Source organism: Lolium rigidum, chromosome 1, assembly GCF_022539505.1.
Source record: "Lolium rigidum isolate FL_2022 chromosome 1, APGP_CSIRO_Lrig_0.1, whole genome shotgun sequence".
NCBI lineage: Eukaryota > Viridiplantae > Streptophyta > Magnoliopsida > Poales > Poaceae > Lolium > Lolium rigidum.
Window position 1 is genome coordinate 195,418,224 of NC_061508.1, and position 20,724 is coordinate 195,438,947.

The 20,724-nt window shown below is 45.3% G+C and overlaps 1 protein-coding gene across 1 annotated transcript; it reads right to left on the reverse strand.

The window, feature by feature from the left end:
• Positions 1 to 1,096: 1,096 nt before the first annotated feature.
• LOC124687356 (protein PAF1 homolog) lies at positions 1,097 to 7,031 on the reverse strand. The gene is made up of 12 exons (XM_047221152.1): positions 6,073 to 7,031; positions 5,221 to 5,289; positions 4,320 to 4,427; positions 4,046 to 4,226; positions 3,875 to 3,954; positions 3,652 to 3,771; positions 3,182 to 3,287; positions 2,560 to 2,646; positions 2,374 to 2,442; positions 2,206 to 2,277; positions 1,968 to 2,120; positions 1,097 to 1,661 (listed from the first exon to the last, which is right to left on the reverse strand). The coding sequence occupies exons 1-12, from the start codon at positions 6,777 to 6,779 to the stop codon at positions 1,551 to 1,553; spliced, it is 1,863 nt and encodes a 620-aa protein (XP_047077108.1). The 5' UTR covers positions 6,780 to 7,031; the 3' UTR covers positions 1,097 to 1,550.
• Positions 7,032 to 20,724: the final 13,693 nt, after the last annotated feature.

Here is a 20,724-nt window from a genome sequence, read left to right on the forward strand (position 1 = left end):
GAAAAATGTCTCTTAAGGTCTATCAGCACAGACTGCACCGCACTTCAATTATATATGAAGCTGGTAATCCATAGACGATATTAAACACCAAGCCTTAGGCTCGGAATGAAGCAACAGTATTTGTGAAGAACTATTTTATCAACCATCAGAGACTAGAAATAAAAATAGCATAGCAGAAAATAACAAACCGCAACCTATCTTCCAATGGAATGCGCAACAGTTGCAAGAAAAAATAACAAGACGTCTTAAATAACATACAGAGTGTTCTGTAAAAAAATGAGAATACAGAATCCAGTACTTATCTAAAGACAATACATGATATTACCTACATCACACAGTTAACATGGCAACAGTTTCAGATCAATCTATGCTGTCTGTAATGGTAGCATCACACAGCAGGCATGAGATGAGTCAGAAATGGTGGTTAGGAAGAATCATCAGGAGAGCAGCATGTCAGAAAATTGATCGTACATTCCCCAAAAAAAATTAAAGAACCCTAATAGCTGAAAATCCATTGAACTTCTGACTAAGAATAGAAGAGAAAAAAGTCATGGAAAATAGTAAAAGCTGTTTGACGGTACTAGATGATGAATAATACCTGGCTGCCACCAAGTGTGACTGAGAGCCAGCTAGCAACAGATGATGAGCAACTTATCCTTCGAAACTCCAAGCAACAGATGAGAACACTTGCAGATCACCTGAAAAGTTAATTGTGTTAAAACTCACAAGTCAAAACAAAAAAAAGTCACAACAAGCAGGTACATATTATTTCTACGTTATCCATGACATACCTGTTGTTTGAAGCCTGCACTTGCACACACTTCAGCACTTCTCCATTACTTATGCATATAATATAAGGAACATTAGTACATTACTAAATATCTTTTCATTTGGAATAGAATATTCCTCTTGAGTTAGAGAATGCATCATAGCAATTTTTCCACAATGTTTTTTTCGTTAGAAATGAAAAACCCCTAACAAGTTTGTCAATTGACATCACAATTGCAACAACCAAAAACATGAAACTTCAGTTTACTATTATTGCAATGCTGCTCTTGATCTTCACTAGCACACCTTAGCATTCCTAGTGCACAAATAACCTTAAAACATGGTGATCATCATTTCCACCAGACAAGGAACAGTTACCATAATACAGCTTTCCAGCATCCTTACATAAATAAATCACTGTACTTACACAATCAAATGGGGGGAGAGAGGGGGAGGCAAAACAAAAATGGTGGCCTATATCATCAAAACATCAGTGGAGAACACTCCAAGACTACAAAGCTGTGTTTTTACAATTATGGTGAGGCCTTCTACCATCACTACTGAGACCAGGGTCTCTAGGTCCAGTTACACTCTGCCTTGCTTTCCGCGCTCTGCACTACAAAATCTGGTCTTGCCCAAATGCACCCAGCATGCTCTTTCATCAGCCCTGCACCTTATAACTTACGAATGCAGCACCACAGCTTGCGCGTATGAATCTTCAAAGATTCATGTGTGACGATAAAAATTGATGGCGCAAGAAAATGATGATCTGTATCTGTTGATCAATCGGAATATTCGTCTGCACTATACTGGTCCATGTCTTCTACACGAGAATGCTTCGGATGCTCATCAAGGTCATCATCAACAGAAGACCTTCGTCGCTTTGAATTCTCCTAAAATTACGAAGGAAGAAAACCTTTAGTTAAAGGTAAGGCATAAATATGACTATTCATGCTCTAACATGGAGAACTGGGGATAGTAGAAATGTGAACATGCTAAGGCGAACATGAAATGATCACAAGAAATCCAATAGCTACACATATGGCTTGCTGAGAAGCTGAACCACCTATAAATCTACAAAATAAAACCCAGAACTGAAGAAGGAAAATTTAAGGTAGCTACCATATGTTTTAGTACTAAACAGTTAACTGAACAGTAATCTTTCATGCCAGCAACTATAAAGGAAAAATGAGCCATACATGCATCCTGGACGATTCTCCGTGTTCCATCTCATCACCATGTGCTGTCCTGCTCACAGTAATTCTGGAAGGCACTGGAAAATGCTCGATTTCATCGCCAGTTCTCCCCTCTTTAGCTTTCTTCTTCTGCAATACTAACTTAGTAGGAAGAGGCTGCAAAAAGGACATTATAATGTCATACAAGTGTTCAATGAATCATCGCCATATATCTTACATAAAATTATGCAGAGGAAGTTACCAGATATTTTGCACTATCATCATCAAATGCGACAAGGTATGTTGTGGGATCCTGTTTATCATCCCCCCTTACCTGAATCATGAGCCAAGAAAAGGTATGAATGGATTTTTACACCAGCAGAATGAAATGTTAAACACAAACATGGAAAAATAGCAAAATGACACATACTTCCCAGTGATATTCACGAATCCAGGAGTACTGAATATCTTCATCTTCATCATCCATGTCCTTGACAAGCTAAACGAAACCATAGTCACTATCAGACTGACAAGCTATAGGTACAAAGTACAAGCATAACAATGTGTAGTGACATTTTTTAATAAATTGTACTAGAGTCGAGAACATGATAGATACCTCAACAGGTGCTGGAGCCATGTATGCTAGAAATTTCTCTTGTTTTGTAGGGTCTGAACCACTGACTTGAAAGCTTTTCATCAGAGCCTATCATGAGAACATGGAAATACCTCAAATATATGCAATGGTATATCTCAAGGTTCAAAAAAGCACTACACGATAATTCTAATTTTGCCTCTGCCTAGCGCCTACCTCGCATAAGCACAAGCCTAGGTGTGCTGAAGTGCACGCATAGCATGATTAAGCGCTAGGCCTTTTGCTGTCGCCTAGCACCTAGGCGAGCTTAAACGCACCTAGATGTGAAGCCTAGGTGTGCTGAAGTGCACGCATAGCATGATTAAGCGCTAGGCCTTTTGCTGTCGCCTAGCACCTAGGCAAGCTTAAACGCACCTAGATGTGCCTTTTTAAACAATGGTATAGGTAGAAAGAGCACAGCAAGTATCAAAATAACTTCTGGACATAAATGTATATTAAATGCATTTGATATTGACATTCAATCAATGCAAAATATCAGTTTCTATAATACCGCCTCCTGAAAATTAGTACGCACACATCCACATGAGCATGCTAACCTAAGTTACGGCTAAATTAGAAAGCTAAAGGCAGAAGAAAAGAAACTCACCCTGGATTCACATTCATCACGTACAGATCTCTCTAACTTATTAAATTGCTCTGAATCAGCTGTAGGATCTCCATCAAAATTCACCATGACAAATGGATCGTTATACCTACAGAGGTCAACAGAAAAGCAGATTTGAAACCAATTGGATTCATCCACCAGCTTGTATAGCTCCAAGGCAACACAAAATCATGGTGTTACTTTGAATGGCAAGGCAGAAGAAATTACATCATATACTATGAGGGAAGATCCTCTTTCCAACAATAACAAAATTATGAAGCACAATGAAGAGATTATAGCTGGTGGCAAGTAACCATTTTTTTCTGTAACATAGATAGGAAAGCAACTGGCAACAAAACATACTTCAATGAACTGACTGGTCAACACACATCAAATGTTAAGATTGAAGAATCTAGGTCTTCTCAAAAAGAATGAGGAATGCATGGAATAAAGTAACATATGAGAAGTCAGACCTATCAAAATCAGGTACCAGCGGGAGAACAAACTCTGGTTCCATCCCACGTTTAGTCTGATGGACAGGCCGTGATTTAGCTGCTCTGAAGGATTCTGAGATAGCTTTGATCCGTTTCTGTCTGATAGACACAAGCACATAATCAAGTCATTGGCTGCACCAGGATTGCAAAGTAGGGTAACCCTTCAGAAATTGAAGAATGAACTAGGTACAAAAAGTCATACCTGTCATTAAGATTGTCCAGGACATTATCACGACCTTCTCGTGATTCTCGCATTTCCTTCGCTTGCTTTTCAGTAATGGACTGGAATGGCCAAATTACCTTATTTAGTATATTAAAAGTAATCCAGCACAGAGTCTGTAACTATATTTAGAGAAGAATCAGATGGTGTTACCATTTTGGCTGCATCAGTACTAAGTGGAGAAATGTATTGTGTTTTGACCAGCCAAGACATGCCTTTGTCGGTTGGCCTCTCCTTTTTCCTTATACCTTCTGGTTTAACAGGGGTGAGAACCTCATCATCACGCAATAGTTCTTCATCTTCTGGAGCCATGGGCGGCTGAACAGCAGGAGGGCTGAATGCATGTTTAGCACTCAAGTTAGGGGAGCAATAAAGGATCAACAGAGAAGTGGTTCTTGTGGAAACATATTGCTGGCTTAATTCTTACTTGTATACAGTCATATCAAGTAGGTCAAGAGGTATCCCGAGATCCTCAGGGACAATCATTTTAGGCATATAGTTTTTCTCCAATGAAGTGATCCTGTATTTGGTATATCTGTGGAAGGGCAATATAGAGAAAAATAAAAACTGAGTAATGCTGCCCCAAACTAACTGCAAGATACAGAGTGAGGTACAACTGAGAGAAACACCAAAAAATAACGGTGTAATGAGAAAAGAGGGTATTGCAAATCTCATGGAATTGGCACGGGAACAAATAGTAACCATTCACTCACACAAACAAAATTTTATGTTTCAGTAACCAACTTAGGAAACAGCTCTGGGTTCGATCTTTTGTTTACACATAAGTACCACAAATAATTGGATTGGGTTAGCAAAGCAACAGTGTAAAATATGCACATTATTTGACTATTCGATGGAAGTTACACATTACATTGTGGCTAGTTGGTCCTGGACCAAGGTAGCACAACGGCACAATGGAGGCAGGAACCATGTGGCTAAGGAGCTCGATATATTTGCGGTCCATAACATGTTGGATCATTTATGCTTCATATATGACCAAATGGGCCTACCCCAACTTGCTTGGGAAAAGGGCTTTGATGTTAAGTTGTATATATGAAGAAATGGCCGGTGAAGTTTTGGGACTGCTTCTACCAGCAAACGATTATCATGGGATTGACAGCAGATAGAAAGACAGGCTTGGTCCTGCTATGTGCCATATGATCAAATATGTGATTAATCCTCGTTGTCTGAATAAAGGGAATGGTCATTTAACAAAATTAAAGTCAAACTAGATAACCAACATTGGAATGGCATTTACACCAAACATATGTCCACAAAACAGAGATCTGACTCCAAAAAAAAAAGGAGCAGAAAAGAAGGCTATGTACCGGTCCTTGTCCTTATTCAGAGGCAGCCATTTCAGCTGAGCACTTGGATCCGGCAGTTCATTTCTAAACCTGCATCAACAAAGAAAACAAAACAGGGTCATAAAGATAGTTTAATTACGATATAACACAGAATGACAAACATTCCGTGTAAATCAGTTACTCCAATCTAAATACACTTTTGCCGATTGGTGTGCCTGCCAACTGCCTGAAAGGGTTTCCTCTTTTTAGTTTCTTTGATAGAATTCTCATTTTGGACAGAAACAAATTCAACCTTCCAGAAATTTTGAAGTGTCAAAACCTTTAAAAATATACAGATTCAACAATAGATACTTAAATATCACACGCGTAAATTTTGCTTCAAAACAAAAGATTTTACTGGGTTATATAAATATATACTCCGGTGGAAAAATTGGTCAAAGCTGTGTTTTGATCCATCTGGAGACCGTGACAGTATCCAAAATAGCCACTTTATGAAGGGAGTATATTGCACCAAACTATCAAGAATTAACCCCAAAAAATAGAGTATGTGCAAACCATAAGAATCATTAATAGGCTATAACTAGTCAGATCAAGTAATAAGAAAGCACCAAAAATGTAGAAAAAGGAAAGGCTGGTTTTTGATCCTAACACACTGATTTTACCAAGGATGTTGGCAGTTGCACCGGAATTTAAATAGGTCGCTTGTCGCTTACCGGTTGCCTTAATTCCGCATGGCGGCATTAGGCAACCCTCAGGGTCAACCAAAATGATACCCGAGCGCATTACAAGAATAATAAAATAAAAAAAGACTACAATTTTAAGAAACCAGCATTTGCACAGACCATAATAAGCCCAAAATTTAAATATACTCACTTGTGCTTGCAGAGAAACGTTGTCGGCTTCTTGAGCCGATTCTCAAACCTCTCAGTGTTGGGAGCAGAGGCCGGGCGGGGCGCAGTTGTCCCCATCCGTGTCCCAGCTGATGCCGACGCCTGGGGGCGGCGGCTCTGCGTCTGCGGCTGCTTCTGTTGCGCGGTGCGCACCTGCTGCGTCTTCTGCAGGATGGTTGCCTGCGACTGGCGCATCATCTGCTGCTGCTTCCGCTCCTCCGCCTTCTGCTTCTCATACTCGCGCCTCTTGCGCGCCCGCCGCTCCTCCTCCGTCTCCACTCTGGGCAGCGCCGCCTTGGCTTGCTGCTCCTTTGGGGCCGGCGGAGCCTCCCGAAGGGGTGGCTGGGCCGGAGGTGGTGGTGGCGGCGCCGAAGGGGGAGACATTGGCGGCGGCGGAGGGGGAGGTTGACTGCTGTTGCCGCCGTACGGCGGCGGTGGGGGCTGGTAATACAACTGGGGCGGCGGCGGCAGCTGTTGTTGTTGCTGTTGCTGTGGGGGGCCGTGGCCGAAGTTGTACTGGGGCTGGTGCGGCGGGGGCGGTCCGGGCGGGGGCGGCGGCGCAATAAACGGTGGCGGCGGCGGCATGTGGCCGTACCCCGGCTGCTGCGGCGGCGGCTGGCCATACGGGTTCATCGGCGGCGGCTGCGGCGGGAAACCCCCCTGAGGCGGCGCGTACGGCCGGTACGCCATCGCGCTAGGGTTTCCTCAAACCCTAACCCCAGCGACGCACCAAACCACGCAATTGTGTGCCGCCGCCGCCTCCTGAACCAAAGAAGCTGCGCAGGTAGCTCCGGGGAGGCAGTAGATCTAGGCGACGATCACGCCGATGTGAGTCGAATTCGGAGCAGGGGAGGGAGCGTGGGGGAGAATCGGAGTCTTCTTTGGCGCAGATGCGCGAGAGAGGGAGCCAGCCAAAAGTGATGCAACCACAGAACACGGTTTGGATTCTGACCCCGCGAGTTTGAAAATGAATGAATTCCCTCGATTTTTGCTTCGATTTGGATCTGATTCGGTTTAATTCGGTGCTGTGTCAAAGGCCTTTCTGTTAATATACTCCCCGTCTCGGTTTACAGGTTTTGCGTGTATTCTTAGATCGTAAATTTAACCAACATAATATAATGTAAATATTATAAAATATGATTATTAAAAAAACTTAGATGTTATACTTTCTAATGATATAACTTTTGTGTTATATAATTTTATGTTATGTTTGTCCAATTAACGATCTAGAAATGTGCAGGCCTTGTAAATCGGGATGAAGGTAATATATATAACACTAATTTAGAATGTTTGATATGTTAAATTTGTGGTTCACTTGTGCATAACACTGATTTAGAGTGTTTGATATGTTAAATATGTGGTTGGCTTGTGCAATCCAACCTGAATTGTGACGCCATAGCGTTTAATTGTCCACGCAAGGTAAAATAAATGTTACTCCCTCAAATCTAAATTTAGTTGATGTTGCCATATTACTATCTTGTCCTTTTTATATATACTGGCAAAGAACACCTGTACAGGTTACATTCTGAGCAACGGAAATATAATTTTAGTATGTCGATAGCGTGCTTGACAGTCAAGCACGTCATCTCCTCTTCCAACCACTTCGCAAGCGCGAGTAGTGTTACGTGCCGCCATCGTCATCTCATCTTATCGATCATCTACTCCAACACCGATGAAACCGGTGCCTTCCATGGCAAATTTTCAAGAGGACTTGGGAGATGGATATTACTAATGTTGCATTTTATTTGTATACCCAATATTATTTAGCAGTTTCAAGTACAAATATCGTGCAAGTCGATGCATCGGAGAAAATTTGTTATATAAGTTTCTTGTCACATTGTTGATACAAAACTATACAATTATGCATTTTGTAGAGAAATGAAAATAGCTTAGTTTACATCTATTCCTTAATTATATACAACGGAAGGGGGAATAAATTATTGTTGAGCTTGGAAAAATCTTTAGTTCAAACTTTAGGAGAAACTCCACCATGCAATTGCACTCTCTAACTATCTGGTTTTATCCATGTGTTCGCGAAAGAACAATACACACATTATAGTACTAAAATAAACATCTAAAAAGTAAATATTGATTAGCAAATCGGACATGGTGCTTTTGCTTCTAAGTGCATATGCTCCCTTTATTAAGAATACATTTTAAATATATTAAAAATATCAAAAAATCAGAACAAAATATTGCGCATACATCTCAACATCACACGTGTTCATGAAGTGGAAACTGAATTGTTATGTGGCTTCTGCAAAAAAGACAAAAATCGATGCTAAAATAAGGCTTTTCACTAGGCATTCGTTTGTATTTTTTGGACATGCCACCGAAATTATTATTTCACTATGAAACTATAAGTGATGACATAAAATGCAGAGATATACGGGCTAAAAAAATCTCTCAATTTTCAAATATTTTGAAATTCATCTTTTGGAGCATATGTACCTGGGATCAAAAGTGCATTTATTAGCAAATCTTATTTTAGTGGCTTCAGATAGTACTTCGGCATGGCACGATACCAAGCACCATAGTTAACCACTTGCTTCTGAAGTCCTGATCTAAGAACAGTAAATGAAGGGATGTGATTCTATCACACATTTGGTCAATCAAGTGGAACAACAAAATATCTATAAGACCACAAATATTTCAAGTATACTAATAAAACACAAACAACTAATAAATAAATAAATAGTTTGATTAATTATGTAAAAAATCTCTTTTGTTTCAGTCTAATGAAACACGTTGGATGTGGTTGTGTTACTGAGCATCATCCACATAGGTTCGAGTGGTCTCATTTATTCAAGTAAGCAACATCTATAACAACAATATGCAAGAGACATCATATCACATATAGTTGAGACTTTGAGATAGAGATCATAGCCATATGGTGATAGAGAATACCAAAATCTATAAGTCACACACCATACAATAATATATAGTCTCAACACTAATATAAAACTGAAATCCATATCTCACATACCATACTACAAGCACATAGAACATGGTTCACACGTTGAAAAGGCGAATGTTCAACATAAATGACAAATAAAAGGACACAAGATCTCAAAGAATGATAAAAGCATATGCTTGTGCCACCCATGCAAATCCCGGAGAATCCTAAATAGAACTACCTCTCTCCCTTTAGCATCAGAATGCCAAAAAAAGGAAAAAGAGCAATGATATATATCCCAAGGGAATCACTCCGAGTCTCTACGCTCGCTAGACTCGTACTCCTCATCACTGTCCTGAGCTGGTGGTGGAGAGGGGCGAGAAAAATGCTCCTTAGAAGGTGTTGTTCAAGCTCGGTCCAGTTGACCTGAGAGGCGTACCAGTTGGTGTAAGATGGATGAACATGGGGCTGTGGAGGAGGGGCTTGCTCACCACTCATCCTGTGAAGAATAACCTATTGGGTATTCTGAATATCTGCACGCCCACGGTTGGCCCGATAGTTCTCCTTGTGAATCTCTACATTCATGCACAGAACATGCTTCTAAAACCAGTTAAGCTTCTTTACCTCCTTCTTGTTGTGTGGGAGGAAGCCTAGCGCCCATGAGTTATAACACTAGCACGGGCATCTCCCATGAAAGAGCCAGGAGTAGGGGCAACAGTGGTGGTAGAGGGACCCTTCTTTCTCTTCACATATAAAAGGCTTTTTGACAAGATGCTCCACAAGATCATACCCACTCAAATCCTCGGACGTCGCAGTGTCCTGGATGAGAAGCATAATGTATGGTGCATATATAGGGAATGTTTGTCGTTTGAAAGGATCGTATGCCGCACCTAGAGGGGGGTGATTAGGTGCTACCCAGTTTTTAGTTCTTTTTCAGTTTACACTTGACACAAAGGTAAATTCTCTAGATATGCAACAATGTGAATTGACCTAGATGACTAGGTATACAACTAAGCAAGATATAGCTAGACAAGATACGAATGCGCAATCAATGATAGAGGTAACCGAGAGTGGAGCACGCGGAGACACCGAGATGATTCCCGTAGTTCCTTGCTTTTGAGGGGAAGTGACAAGGTTCAACTTGAGACAGAACTTGTCAAGGTTGTCGAAAGTTTCCTTCATATCTTCGATCAAGGTTGATCCCTTCTTTGTTGTTATGATGACATCGTCGATATATACTTGTACGTTCTTGCCAATTTGTGTGGCGAGACACTTCTGCATCATCCGCTGGTATGTTGCTCCCGCGTTTTTCAATCTAAAGGGCATTATTCTATAGCAGAACACGCCATAAGGTGTTATAAAAGCTGTTTTGACCTCATCCTCTTCTTTTAATCTGATCTGGTTATAACCAGAATATGCGTCCAGGAAGGAAAGACGTTCACAGCCTGCCGTGGAGTCGATAATTGGATCGATCCTTGGGAGGGGAAAGTGATCATTTGGACAATGTTTATTGAGACACGTGAAGTCGACGCACATGCGAAGGACCTCTGTGTTTTTCTTCGGGACCCGATCTGGGTTAGCTACCCACGTGGCCTCTCGTATGTAACTCTTTGATAAAGCCGGCTTCTCTGAGTCGATTGATTTCTGACAGCATAGCTTTGCGGTTTGGTTCCGAAAAACGCCGCAAAGGTTGTTTAATTGGCCTCGCCATTGGATCCAAGTTGAGGTGGTGCTCGGCAAGTTCCCTGGGTACTCCTAGCATGTCAGCTGGACACCATGCGAAGATTTCCCAGCGCTCACGGAGGAACTCGACGAGCGCGCTTTCCTATGCGAGGTCCATGTTTGTTGCAATGGATGTCGTTTTGTTGGGATCTGCCGGGTGGATCTGCACCTTCTTGGAATCTTTGGTAGTGTCAAAGGTTGGCTCCTTGAGCGCCTCCCTACGTCTGGCAACACATCATAGTCAGTTGTTAGCCTTGACGCCATATACTCTGCTTGCATCCCGAAAGTCTCTGACAGTCGATGAAAACCCTTGTCGCACTTATCAGCTAACGCGAAACTGCCTTTTACTGTGATCGGTCCCTTGGGTCCAGGGAGTCTGTGGGGACCCGGACTAGCTGTCCGAAATACCCTGTTATGTATACAGTTCACGTTCCCATGATCAGTGTGCCGTGAACACATAACCGAACTGATATCAAATTACATCATCCTTTACAAAACGGAATAAGAAAATTACAATAAAGTCACATGACCCATCTTTACAAGATAGCCTCGAAGGGCCTAATCTAATCATCGAGTAGCGAGAATCACTTCAGCGACGTAGAGCCCAAGTCATCCGCCTTAACCCTACATGCAACCGAGCGGGAAGACGTTCCTAGCTCGCATAGACATCGTCAACTCCTTCTTCATCCGTCGAAGTCCTCCAGGTCCGGCCAAGTAAATAGCCGGGGACAAAGCCGTGAGTACATTTGAATTGTACTCGCAAACCATCAAGAAGGTGATAACAATTCTAACTAAAGAAGACAAGAGAGGAAGAATAGTTTCTCCGGTGGATATAGCATGTGAAAGAGAATCAGTTTCTCTTGTGGATATAGCATCCCACATCACAGTTGAAGGGGACACTAAGAAAGTCCTATGACATCTCTATATCTTTGTTAAAGCAGAGTTCCTCTACATGAAACACTAGGAAGGGTCACCCTTTTTTTGTTTCATTTTCCTCGACCATCTCCACATGGTCGGCACATCATCTTTCCCGTACCCTTCCGGTACTTCCAACACACATTTCCTTTGGAAATCATTTTCAAAACCAAAACTCGACACAGCTCGGTAACGGCCATCCCAACCGTCCATGACCGCGGACGCGGCTATTCGAATAGTTTTGACTCGCGGAGTTTGCACACTTTCACCACAACTATCCGGATACCTATCGTGTGGGCATCATCCCCGCATAACGACATATGCCACGACGGATACCCGGACATAACCTTTCGCCCATTCGACTTAACACGAGGTCCTACCCTATGGAGTATGTACCTCCCCGGCACCGTGGCAGCTCACCTCCTCTAGAGCGTGGCTCCACCGCCAAGCCGGGAGACCCATAGTGTCTTCCGGACGGGTCAGCCCCGAAGGCCTCCCGTTATACTATTGTCCCAACCATGACAACCCGGACTCGGGGGTAACCGTACCCTTGTATAGTTGTGCGGTGCCTCATGCTAAGAAGAACAAACGTCAAGTTAAGCCCCGTGCCCACGTTGGAGTAGCTATGGTTGCGCCTGTTTAGTTGTTCCGGCGAATACAAAGAACCATGTGTCGTTTTTCTCAAAAACCCAAGTCACACACACCTTCCTCTTTCCAACCATCTTTGTCAAGATCCTTTCCTTTCATAAACCATACGCTTGGGTAAGATTGCCTCACCCAAGGTTTTCATAAACATTTACAACAAGGTAAACCTTGAGGGGTTCCCAACCTATAGTTTCATGAGTTGAACTAGTATTGCACTACGGCCGAGATGAGAGTCATCCCGCCATAGATGAGGTATAAAGGGGTAGTGGAGTGGATCATACTTGCTTAAGGTAAGCATGTATTATGACAACACAAGGAGGAATATACTCTCAGATTTGTGGTGCTAACTACACAACTTAGATAGTGGAGTGTCACTATCCAACATATTCTCCAAGATGGTGTTGACTGCCAAAACCCACCGGCGGGCAGCGGCCTTGTCAACACTGTAGAGCCGGGGGGAGCCTAGAGCTGCGGCTGGCTGAGACCCCTCCGAGCGACGGCCCGCAATGCTCTTCTGGTCACACGCGGCGTTGCGAAGTGCAAGGGCGTGCCACCCGACCTATACCGGTCGGGAAGGTGATGAGATTGCCTCGCTTAGTTTCTGCGGGGCATACATGTAAACGTTAAATACGAGCCTCGATCGGCTCTCGGGTTATCCTGTGAATCGGCTCAAAGAGCCGATCCACCCATGATCCGTACGGGGTGTACGAATACTTGGTGGTCCTGCTTGATCAAGATGAAGCTAATGAGATCTACGACGATTTAGGGTTTTCACCACATAATCGGATCATCCTACTCCGGGTTGGGCCGGATGGCCACGCACGGTGCTCGTAAGCCGATCCTAAACAAGGCCAAAAAACCAACATGAAGTTGATCCTAGGAACATCCCGTTTAGGACTTGCGAACGCCACCCTACGTGCCACGGGATCCTCCCCCTTTGTAAGGCCAAACTATTGCGGATATTAAACTAATCCTTGTAGAACAAGGAGCAATCGTAACGGACCGGATCTACTAAATAATGATCAAGCGGGGTGCCGCCCCCACACTGAGATAGGCGTGAGGACGGCTAGATATGCAAGGGTTGCACTACGTAAGCATGCTTAAACGAAGAACAATGCTAACCCTAACACATCTAATGATAACTACGTTGCTCGCCATCAAAAGCGCTTCGATACGAGCAACGCATGAACAACGTGGGGCTTGTGCTTGCCTAGATCGCAAGATGCGATCTAGGCGGCATGTCGCTTACGATAGAAACCCTCGAGACGAAGGAGTTGGCGATGCGCCGAGATTGGTTTGTTTTGGGGTTGAACGTGAGTTGTTGTTTATTCCATAAACCCTAGGTACATATTTATAGTCCGGGGGACTTTCTAATGTGGGCGTGCACTAAACCGTGCACGAGTAAGATCTTATCTCTAAACTAAAATGCGATCTAATATGTTACAAATACACGGGCAATTAAGCCCAACTTGGTATAAAAGGCCGATTCATGTAATTCTCCACGTATATTTCCTTAAGCCCACCTTGATTGCGGCCCACCTCCGACTTGGTCAAATCTTGGTGATAACACATGCCCCCTGGTTTTGGAAATATTATTTCCAAAATCATCATGCTCCTCTCTCGTCGGGTCATGTCGTGGCATCACCGTTGCGGTACCTCTTGTCTCTTCATATTTTGCGGTGAGGAGCCATGATGCCGATAATGAAGGCGGCGAGATTTAGTGACATGGCATCGGTGGTATGCAAACAATCGGCTCTCCTTGAACAATCGGCTCTTTAAAAAAACCCTCTTTTAATACTGAAGAAGCGTTTCCAGCCAGCCGTTTTGCCGATAGTCGAAATCACACGATCCTTTTTTTAAAAAAGGAAACCGATGGCGCCGCATCGGTCTCTCTCATAAACACACCGGGTAACGTTGAGCTAGCCATCCTTCCAAACGGTAACCCGCGACCTCCATCTGCAAAGACAAGTCGGATCCCCAAATCGTCGCTCGAGCGGTTCCAATCCTCCACCCCCTACACGGATCTCGACCGCGCGGCTTCCAATTTCTTCAACGCATCTCATGGCGGAATCAGCTAACACCGGTACCACGGTTTACGGATTGAAGGTAATCCCCAACCTCTTCTCGCCGTTTGACTTCGACACGGGATTAATGCAAACGCTCGAATTAATGCCTCGTTACGCCACTAATTTAGGTTTCGGACATCCTTACGCCACATCCTTCTCTCGCAAATTCGATGTGCCTCGGTCCTCGTTCTTCGAGAGCCCTGCCTGTTAATCTCATGCGAAGCTAACGGAATCCCCTTTGTGAGCCAAAACCTAGATCGACTTCCTGGGCCGGCCCCTGCGAGCCTGGCCCAATCCCCCTGAAGGTTGGGTGGCATGGTACAGCAGGGTATCAAAATCCCACTATGCCACTTGGGAAACCATAGGAATAGCCGATGCCCTGTCATTATCGCTGTCTCCTCTTGAAAAGAATGAGAACATCTTGAAAACCATCGGCTACTTACGGTCCGACGCATTGAAGCTGTTTCATGTTTGGTCATGGCCCTATGACTCCGACCTGCTTGGATGTGGCCATGATCACGGGGCTAGACATTGCATCTCCCGGCCCATACGCATTCAAGCTGCCAAAGGTCCCTTTCACTCTCTCTTCTAAAAAGAGTGTACCAGCTGAGGTGCCTATCTCAATCGTTATATGAAAACCAAAGGCCCGGTGACGAGAGAGGGAGCACACGGCCTTCTTGAACTTCGGTTGGAGCACTTCATATTACGTGGTCCGTCACTTGCTCCTACCAAGAACTACCTCTCCCTGGCCTATGAACTCGCCAAAGGCACCCAACTTGGTCTAGGCAAGTTATTCCTTGGAGAGATTTATCGATCCCTTCAAGCGATGTCTGTCAAGCTGTTCACCCGCAAGACAGGTTAAAGCGGCGGCCCCCGGTGGTTCATTCAGCTGTGGGCCCAAGCTGTACTTCCAAAGCCAAATCCCGGACTTCCCATCGCTGACCAGCTGCACCTTCCCGGATGAAAATGGCAAGGAAATTCGATGCACCGGCTACGGCCAAGCCCTGTATGGTCTCCGGGTAGCGAGATTGATCCCCAAGGAAGCGACGGGGTGGTTTAAGATTTTCTTCCGGGGTTTAGACAACCCCCTGTTCCACCCTTATACTTGAATCGGCAAATTTTGAAAACCCCGTCTCTTTCCGATTGGACGACTTTGCCGATGACGCCGGCACACGGCACTTGTACTCCCTCATGATTCGTCCTTGCTTTCTCCCTGTTGGCATGAGCACCTCGAACCGGATCATCAAGCCCGGTTATGAGTGTTATCAACCGATAATAGCGGCTCGGCAGCTTGGTCTCGGACAGGTGCCCCCACACTTCTTCCTACACCACCGACGACAAGTAGAGCTGAGCCGCCGACATCCTCACCGCCCAAAGGTGCTATACCTTTTCGACGCTTTGGTCATACCAATTCCCCACGACCTCCATTTCTCCTTCACCACCGACGGTTTTGAAACTTGGTGGTCTATGTGGAAGACCCATGTCTTCAGGAGGGCACTAGGACCGCAGCTGAAGGAGCTTGACGCCGAATATGATCCCCCTGCCGACCAGGTACCGTCCCTTAAGTATTTCTTGTGACTGCCTTATGGTGATTGTCCGTGAACTGACTCTCTTCTCTTGGCGGCAACAAGATGGCCCAGCTCCTACACAAGCCGACGGCTCCCCTTTCGTCTTTCTTCCTCCGGCACCGGTGGTTCTCTTACGCCGAGTTCGCCTCCCACGAAGAAAGTTATAATGCGAGTCGGCCGATTTCACCGAAATCGGCTTCTAAAAATAAAGCATCTTCGGGGCCGTTGCCCCCGAGCCTCGACTCGGGCGAGGACGGCGGTGAGGAAGGTAGCGGCCGGGAAAACCCCGAAGCGTAAAGCTCCGGCCCGGGAAAGCTTGCGTGTAAGTTGGTTCGGACCTGCGGGTGTTCGTCCGCTTTTTCAAAGAATTTGTTCGTGACGCGCTTGTATCCTTTCCTACGAGGCCTCTGCTGAAGGATCCTCCGGCGGAGCCGAGGAAACCAGCCGGGGAGAATCGAACTCGGGTGATTCCGAGAGGTCCACTACCCGGAGTCGAGACGGCTTCGCCGGCGCCGGCTTCCAAGAAGAGGTTGATCACCGGAACCCCTGTTCCTCGGGCCCCGACCGGATCGGGGTTACGTACGAAGCACCGCTGTGTCAAAAGGGCTCGTAAGAACCCACCAACCTCTTCATCAAGCCGGGAGGTCTCGAATGTAATGATCTTCGCGGCCACGCTTTCATGCTTGTCCCATTATCATTTGGATCGGCTAATCACTTCCTCTTGTAGGCCGCCGAAACTTCTAGCGGGGATGTTGAGGAGGTACGAGAGGCCGTCCGCTACCACTGGATCTAGCTGCCCCGACGCCCGCGGGCTGTACGAGCGGTTGATTCAACCGAGTCCCCGGAAAAGCCGATCGTTCATTGCGCCGGCTGCTCCTTCCCCCTTGGGAGAGGTATGTTTTTTTTTTCTTTTGGTTACTGTCGGTTCCTTGTCACCTGCTAAACTCACTTGTGTTGGCCTTGCCGGGGTTGTGATCTCTCGAGCTTGCTTGCGTTCGACCCGAGCATCCATTGATCCCACCCCTTCCAAGGCAAGTGGGGAGCCGGACATCGGCACGGTCCGTGGCCAGCTCCGGCGCCTCAAGGACTTGCTCTCTACCCCTATTGAGGCTGCGATTGAGAATTCCGAAGAAGTCAAAGGCATCCTCGCGGGTATCCATTCTCATCTCCCTATGACCACACGCAAGTGAAGCTTTGGCCCGCCGTCACCCTGTCGGTCTTCAAGTCACGGATTCAATCCGCTCGCCAAAGGATTACTCTTCGCCACTCCCAACTTCCGGCGAGAGCCGATATTGCCGAGAAGTGCCGACGGCTCAATGAGAAAAAGGCTGCTCCGGACGCCAAGACGGATACTTACGCCACCCGTGCCGAACTCGAAACCTTGCACAAGGAGTTGGAGGACCTCGAAGAGAGGGTCGGGGTGACCAAACAGCTCATCCAAGATAAGGAGGCCCTTGTCGCCCGCTGCGAAGAAGAAGCAAAAGATCTCACGGCCGATCCGAAGACCGATCCGGCTGAAATCCGTTCCACGAGCAATCAGGCTGGTGACGGGCAAAGACGCGGATGATGAAGCTGAGATTGCCGAGGCGGAACGCATCCGTGTTGATGCTATTATCGCCCTCGGCGTGTTTCTCCGATGAGGGCTTTCATAGACACATGATTCTGCTTCTCGGTAGGGCCTTGATATGTTGATCGCTACGTTTGCAACGCTTTGCTTCTCTCCTTCTTGTTTTTTTTTTTTTATTAGCCGATTTTCCACCGGCTATCGTTTACCATCTGTCCGGCGTGGTGACCGTATGCCTCCCTCGAGCCGAATCTGTCTGGTAACTACAGATATCGGCTCTGCGTTACGCCCGGGCGCTGTACTTGCGAGTCAGCCCCGTTGGGACTCGTGTAGTCGACGTGGCTGCTCGTCCGTTAGATCGCCGCTGGACCCAAGCAACCATGTGGTGAACATAACCTCGGTCGGCTCGTCGGAAATCTGGGGCACCGAGGCTCCGTCGGGAGGACGAGTAATGCGTCCGCATCGGCCGAAGTCATCGCTATCGGCCTTCCTTTGATTGTTTGTTTCGCGCATCGGCCGAGCAACGTAGTTACCGGCGGATCCTCGTGGGTGACCGGCGTGCCGTCCGCCATCTTAGATGTAGATGGCGATGTGGTCGATGTAGACGATTGTCCCACCGGGCGTGCCGAGAATGTGTTGACTGCCAAAACCCACCGGCGGGCGGCGGCCTTGTCAACACCTGTAGAGCCGGGGGAGCCTAGAGCTGCGGCGGGCTGAGACCCCTCCGAGCGACGGCCCGCAATGCTCTTCCGGTCACACGCGGCGTTGCGAAGTGCAAGGGCGTGCCACCGACCTATACCTGGTCGGGAAGGTGATGAGATTGCCTCGCTTAGTTTCTGCGGGGCATACATGTAAACGTTAAATACGAGCCTCGATCGGCTCTCGAGGTTATCCCGTGAATCGGCTCAAAGAGCCGATCCACCCATGATCCGTACGGGGTGTACGAATACTTGGTGGTCCTGCTTGATCAAGATGAAGCTAATGAGATCTACGACGATTTAGGGTTTTCACCACATAATCGGATCATCCTACTCCGAGGTTGGGCCGGATGGCCACGCACGGTGCTCGTAAGCCGATCCTAAACAAGGCCAAAAAACCAACATGAAGTTGATCCTAGGAACATCCCGTTTAGGACTTGCGAACGCCACCCTACGTGCCACGGGATCCTCCCCCCTTTGTAAGGCCAAACTATTGCAGATATTAAACTAATCCTGGTAGAACAAGGAGCAATCGTAACGGACCGGATCTACTAAATAATGATCAAGCGGGGTGCCGCCCCCACACCTGAGATAGGCGTGAGGACGGCTAGATATGCAAGGGTTGCACTACGTAAGCATGCTTAAACGAAGAACAATGCTAACCCTAACACATCTAATGATAACTACGTTGCTCGCCATCAAAAGCGCTTCGATACGAGCAACGCATGAACAACGTGGGGCTTGTGCTTGCCTAGATCGCAAGATGCGATCTAGGCGACATGTCGCTTACCCGATAGAAACCCTCGAGACGAAGGAGTTGGCGATGCGCCGAGATTGGTTTGTTTTTGGGGTTGAACGTGAGTTGTTGTTTATTCCATAAACCCTAGGTACATATTTATAGTCCAGGGGACTTTCTAATGTGGGCGTGCACTAAACCGTGCACGAGTAAGATCTTATCTCTAAACTAAAATGCGATCTAATATGTTACAAATACACGGGCAATTAAGCCCAACTTGGTATAAAAGGCCGATTCATGTAATTCTCCACGTATATTTCCTTAAGCCCACCTTGACTGCGGCCCACCTCCGACTTGGTCAAATCTTGGTGATAACAGATGGTACACGGCATACTCCTCTCAAGTTGAGAATACACCAAGATCATGACATTGATACCTCTATACTACAAAGGGGGTGGGTGTGGTGTAAGTTACTATCTTGAGATGGAACATGCTCAAGTTGAGCATACAAGATAACCAAGTGGGATAGCACGGCCATGTTACCATGCATCCCATAACACAAGGACAAATAGTGGAGCATCACCACTAGGGAGTACCCCACTTGCAATCACACATAGATAACATAAATAGAGATAATAACACACATAGAATGAAGGTGCTTTGAACATCAACAAATGACATCCAACTAGACACCGGATCAGAGATCAAAAGATGGCTTGCCTTGGCTTATTTGTCCCTGGACTTCTTCAGCTCCATCAATATAAGAATCCCAATAACATAAATAAAATCCTCGTCCGATTCCACTTCTTCTTCTTCTCCGGAATTGTTCGCATCTATCGCCGGAAAATATAAAAGGAACACAATCAATCATTTTGCATCAACAAAACAAACATGCAACACTCAACAATCAATAGCTAACCACTTTACTAAGGGCTAATATACGAAAGACTTATAGATACTACAAAGCAACTAAAAGAAAACCCCATTTATTTACCTAGTGAAGGTATGAGAGTGCCACGACTTAGCAATTGCCTCTCTAGGTATCACCATGGCACAACTAAGTATCCCCTGGTAGATAACATCATAAAGAGGACAAGAGCATTATTTTGGCATCACAAACATTCACAATACATTTTCAAACATTTTTGGAAAAGTAGAAAACAGTTTTCCTAACATAATTTGTTCCCATAACACTACAACCAAAATAGGAAGCAAACCATAATCCACATCATTTGAAACCTCAAGCTAAACAAAAGAGCTAATGTTAAGTTGCAGAGGTTTTGCTTTGCAAGCATAAAACAATGGTTGCCCATCTCTACCAAAAAGAGTTGGTCAAGGGTTTTAAATAAACCGAAAGGTTTTGCTTCAACAATGCATGTCACACATAAACATTACTAACAGTAACAAATATGTATGAACAGAGACTAATAATATTTTTCCTATATAGCCAGTACTAATACAAGACTAACCCAATTGGAATCACCCAAAAATATTAAACCTACAATTTTAGGAATTTCTTTGAATCTGACTGTACAGAAAACAAGATCTGTAAGCCATAAATCGTAGAAAAATCCTAAAAATATGAGGCCACTGGCATTTGAAAGGTATTTAAACATAGATGCATACACAATTGGATTTGGGTTCAAATTGTTTCTGAAACTCTCACAAATGGATTGACAAGATTACTGCATGTCTATACCATTTGCTTCACCTCTGGAGTTACAGAATAGATAAAGGTTTGAAACTTATTTGAGAAGATTAAGAAAACATTCAGTAATCCTACAGAAGTGGAATCACTCAATTAGGTTCAAAAATGGATTTTTGA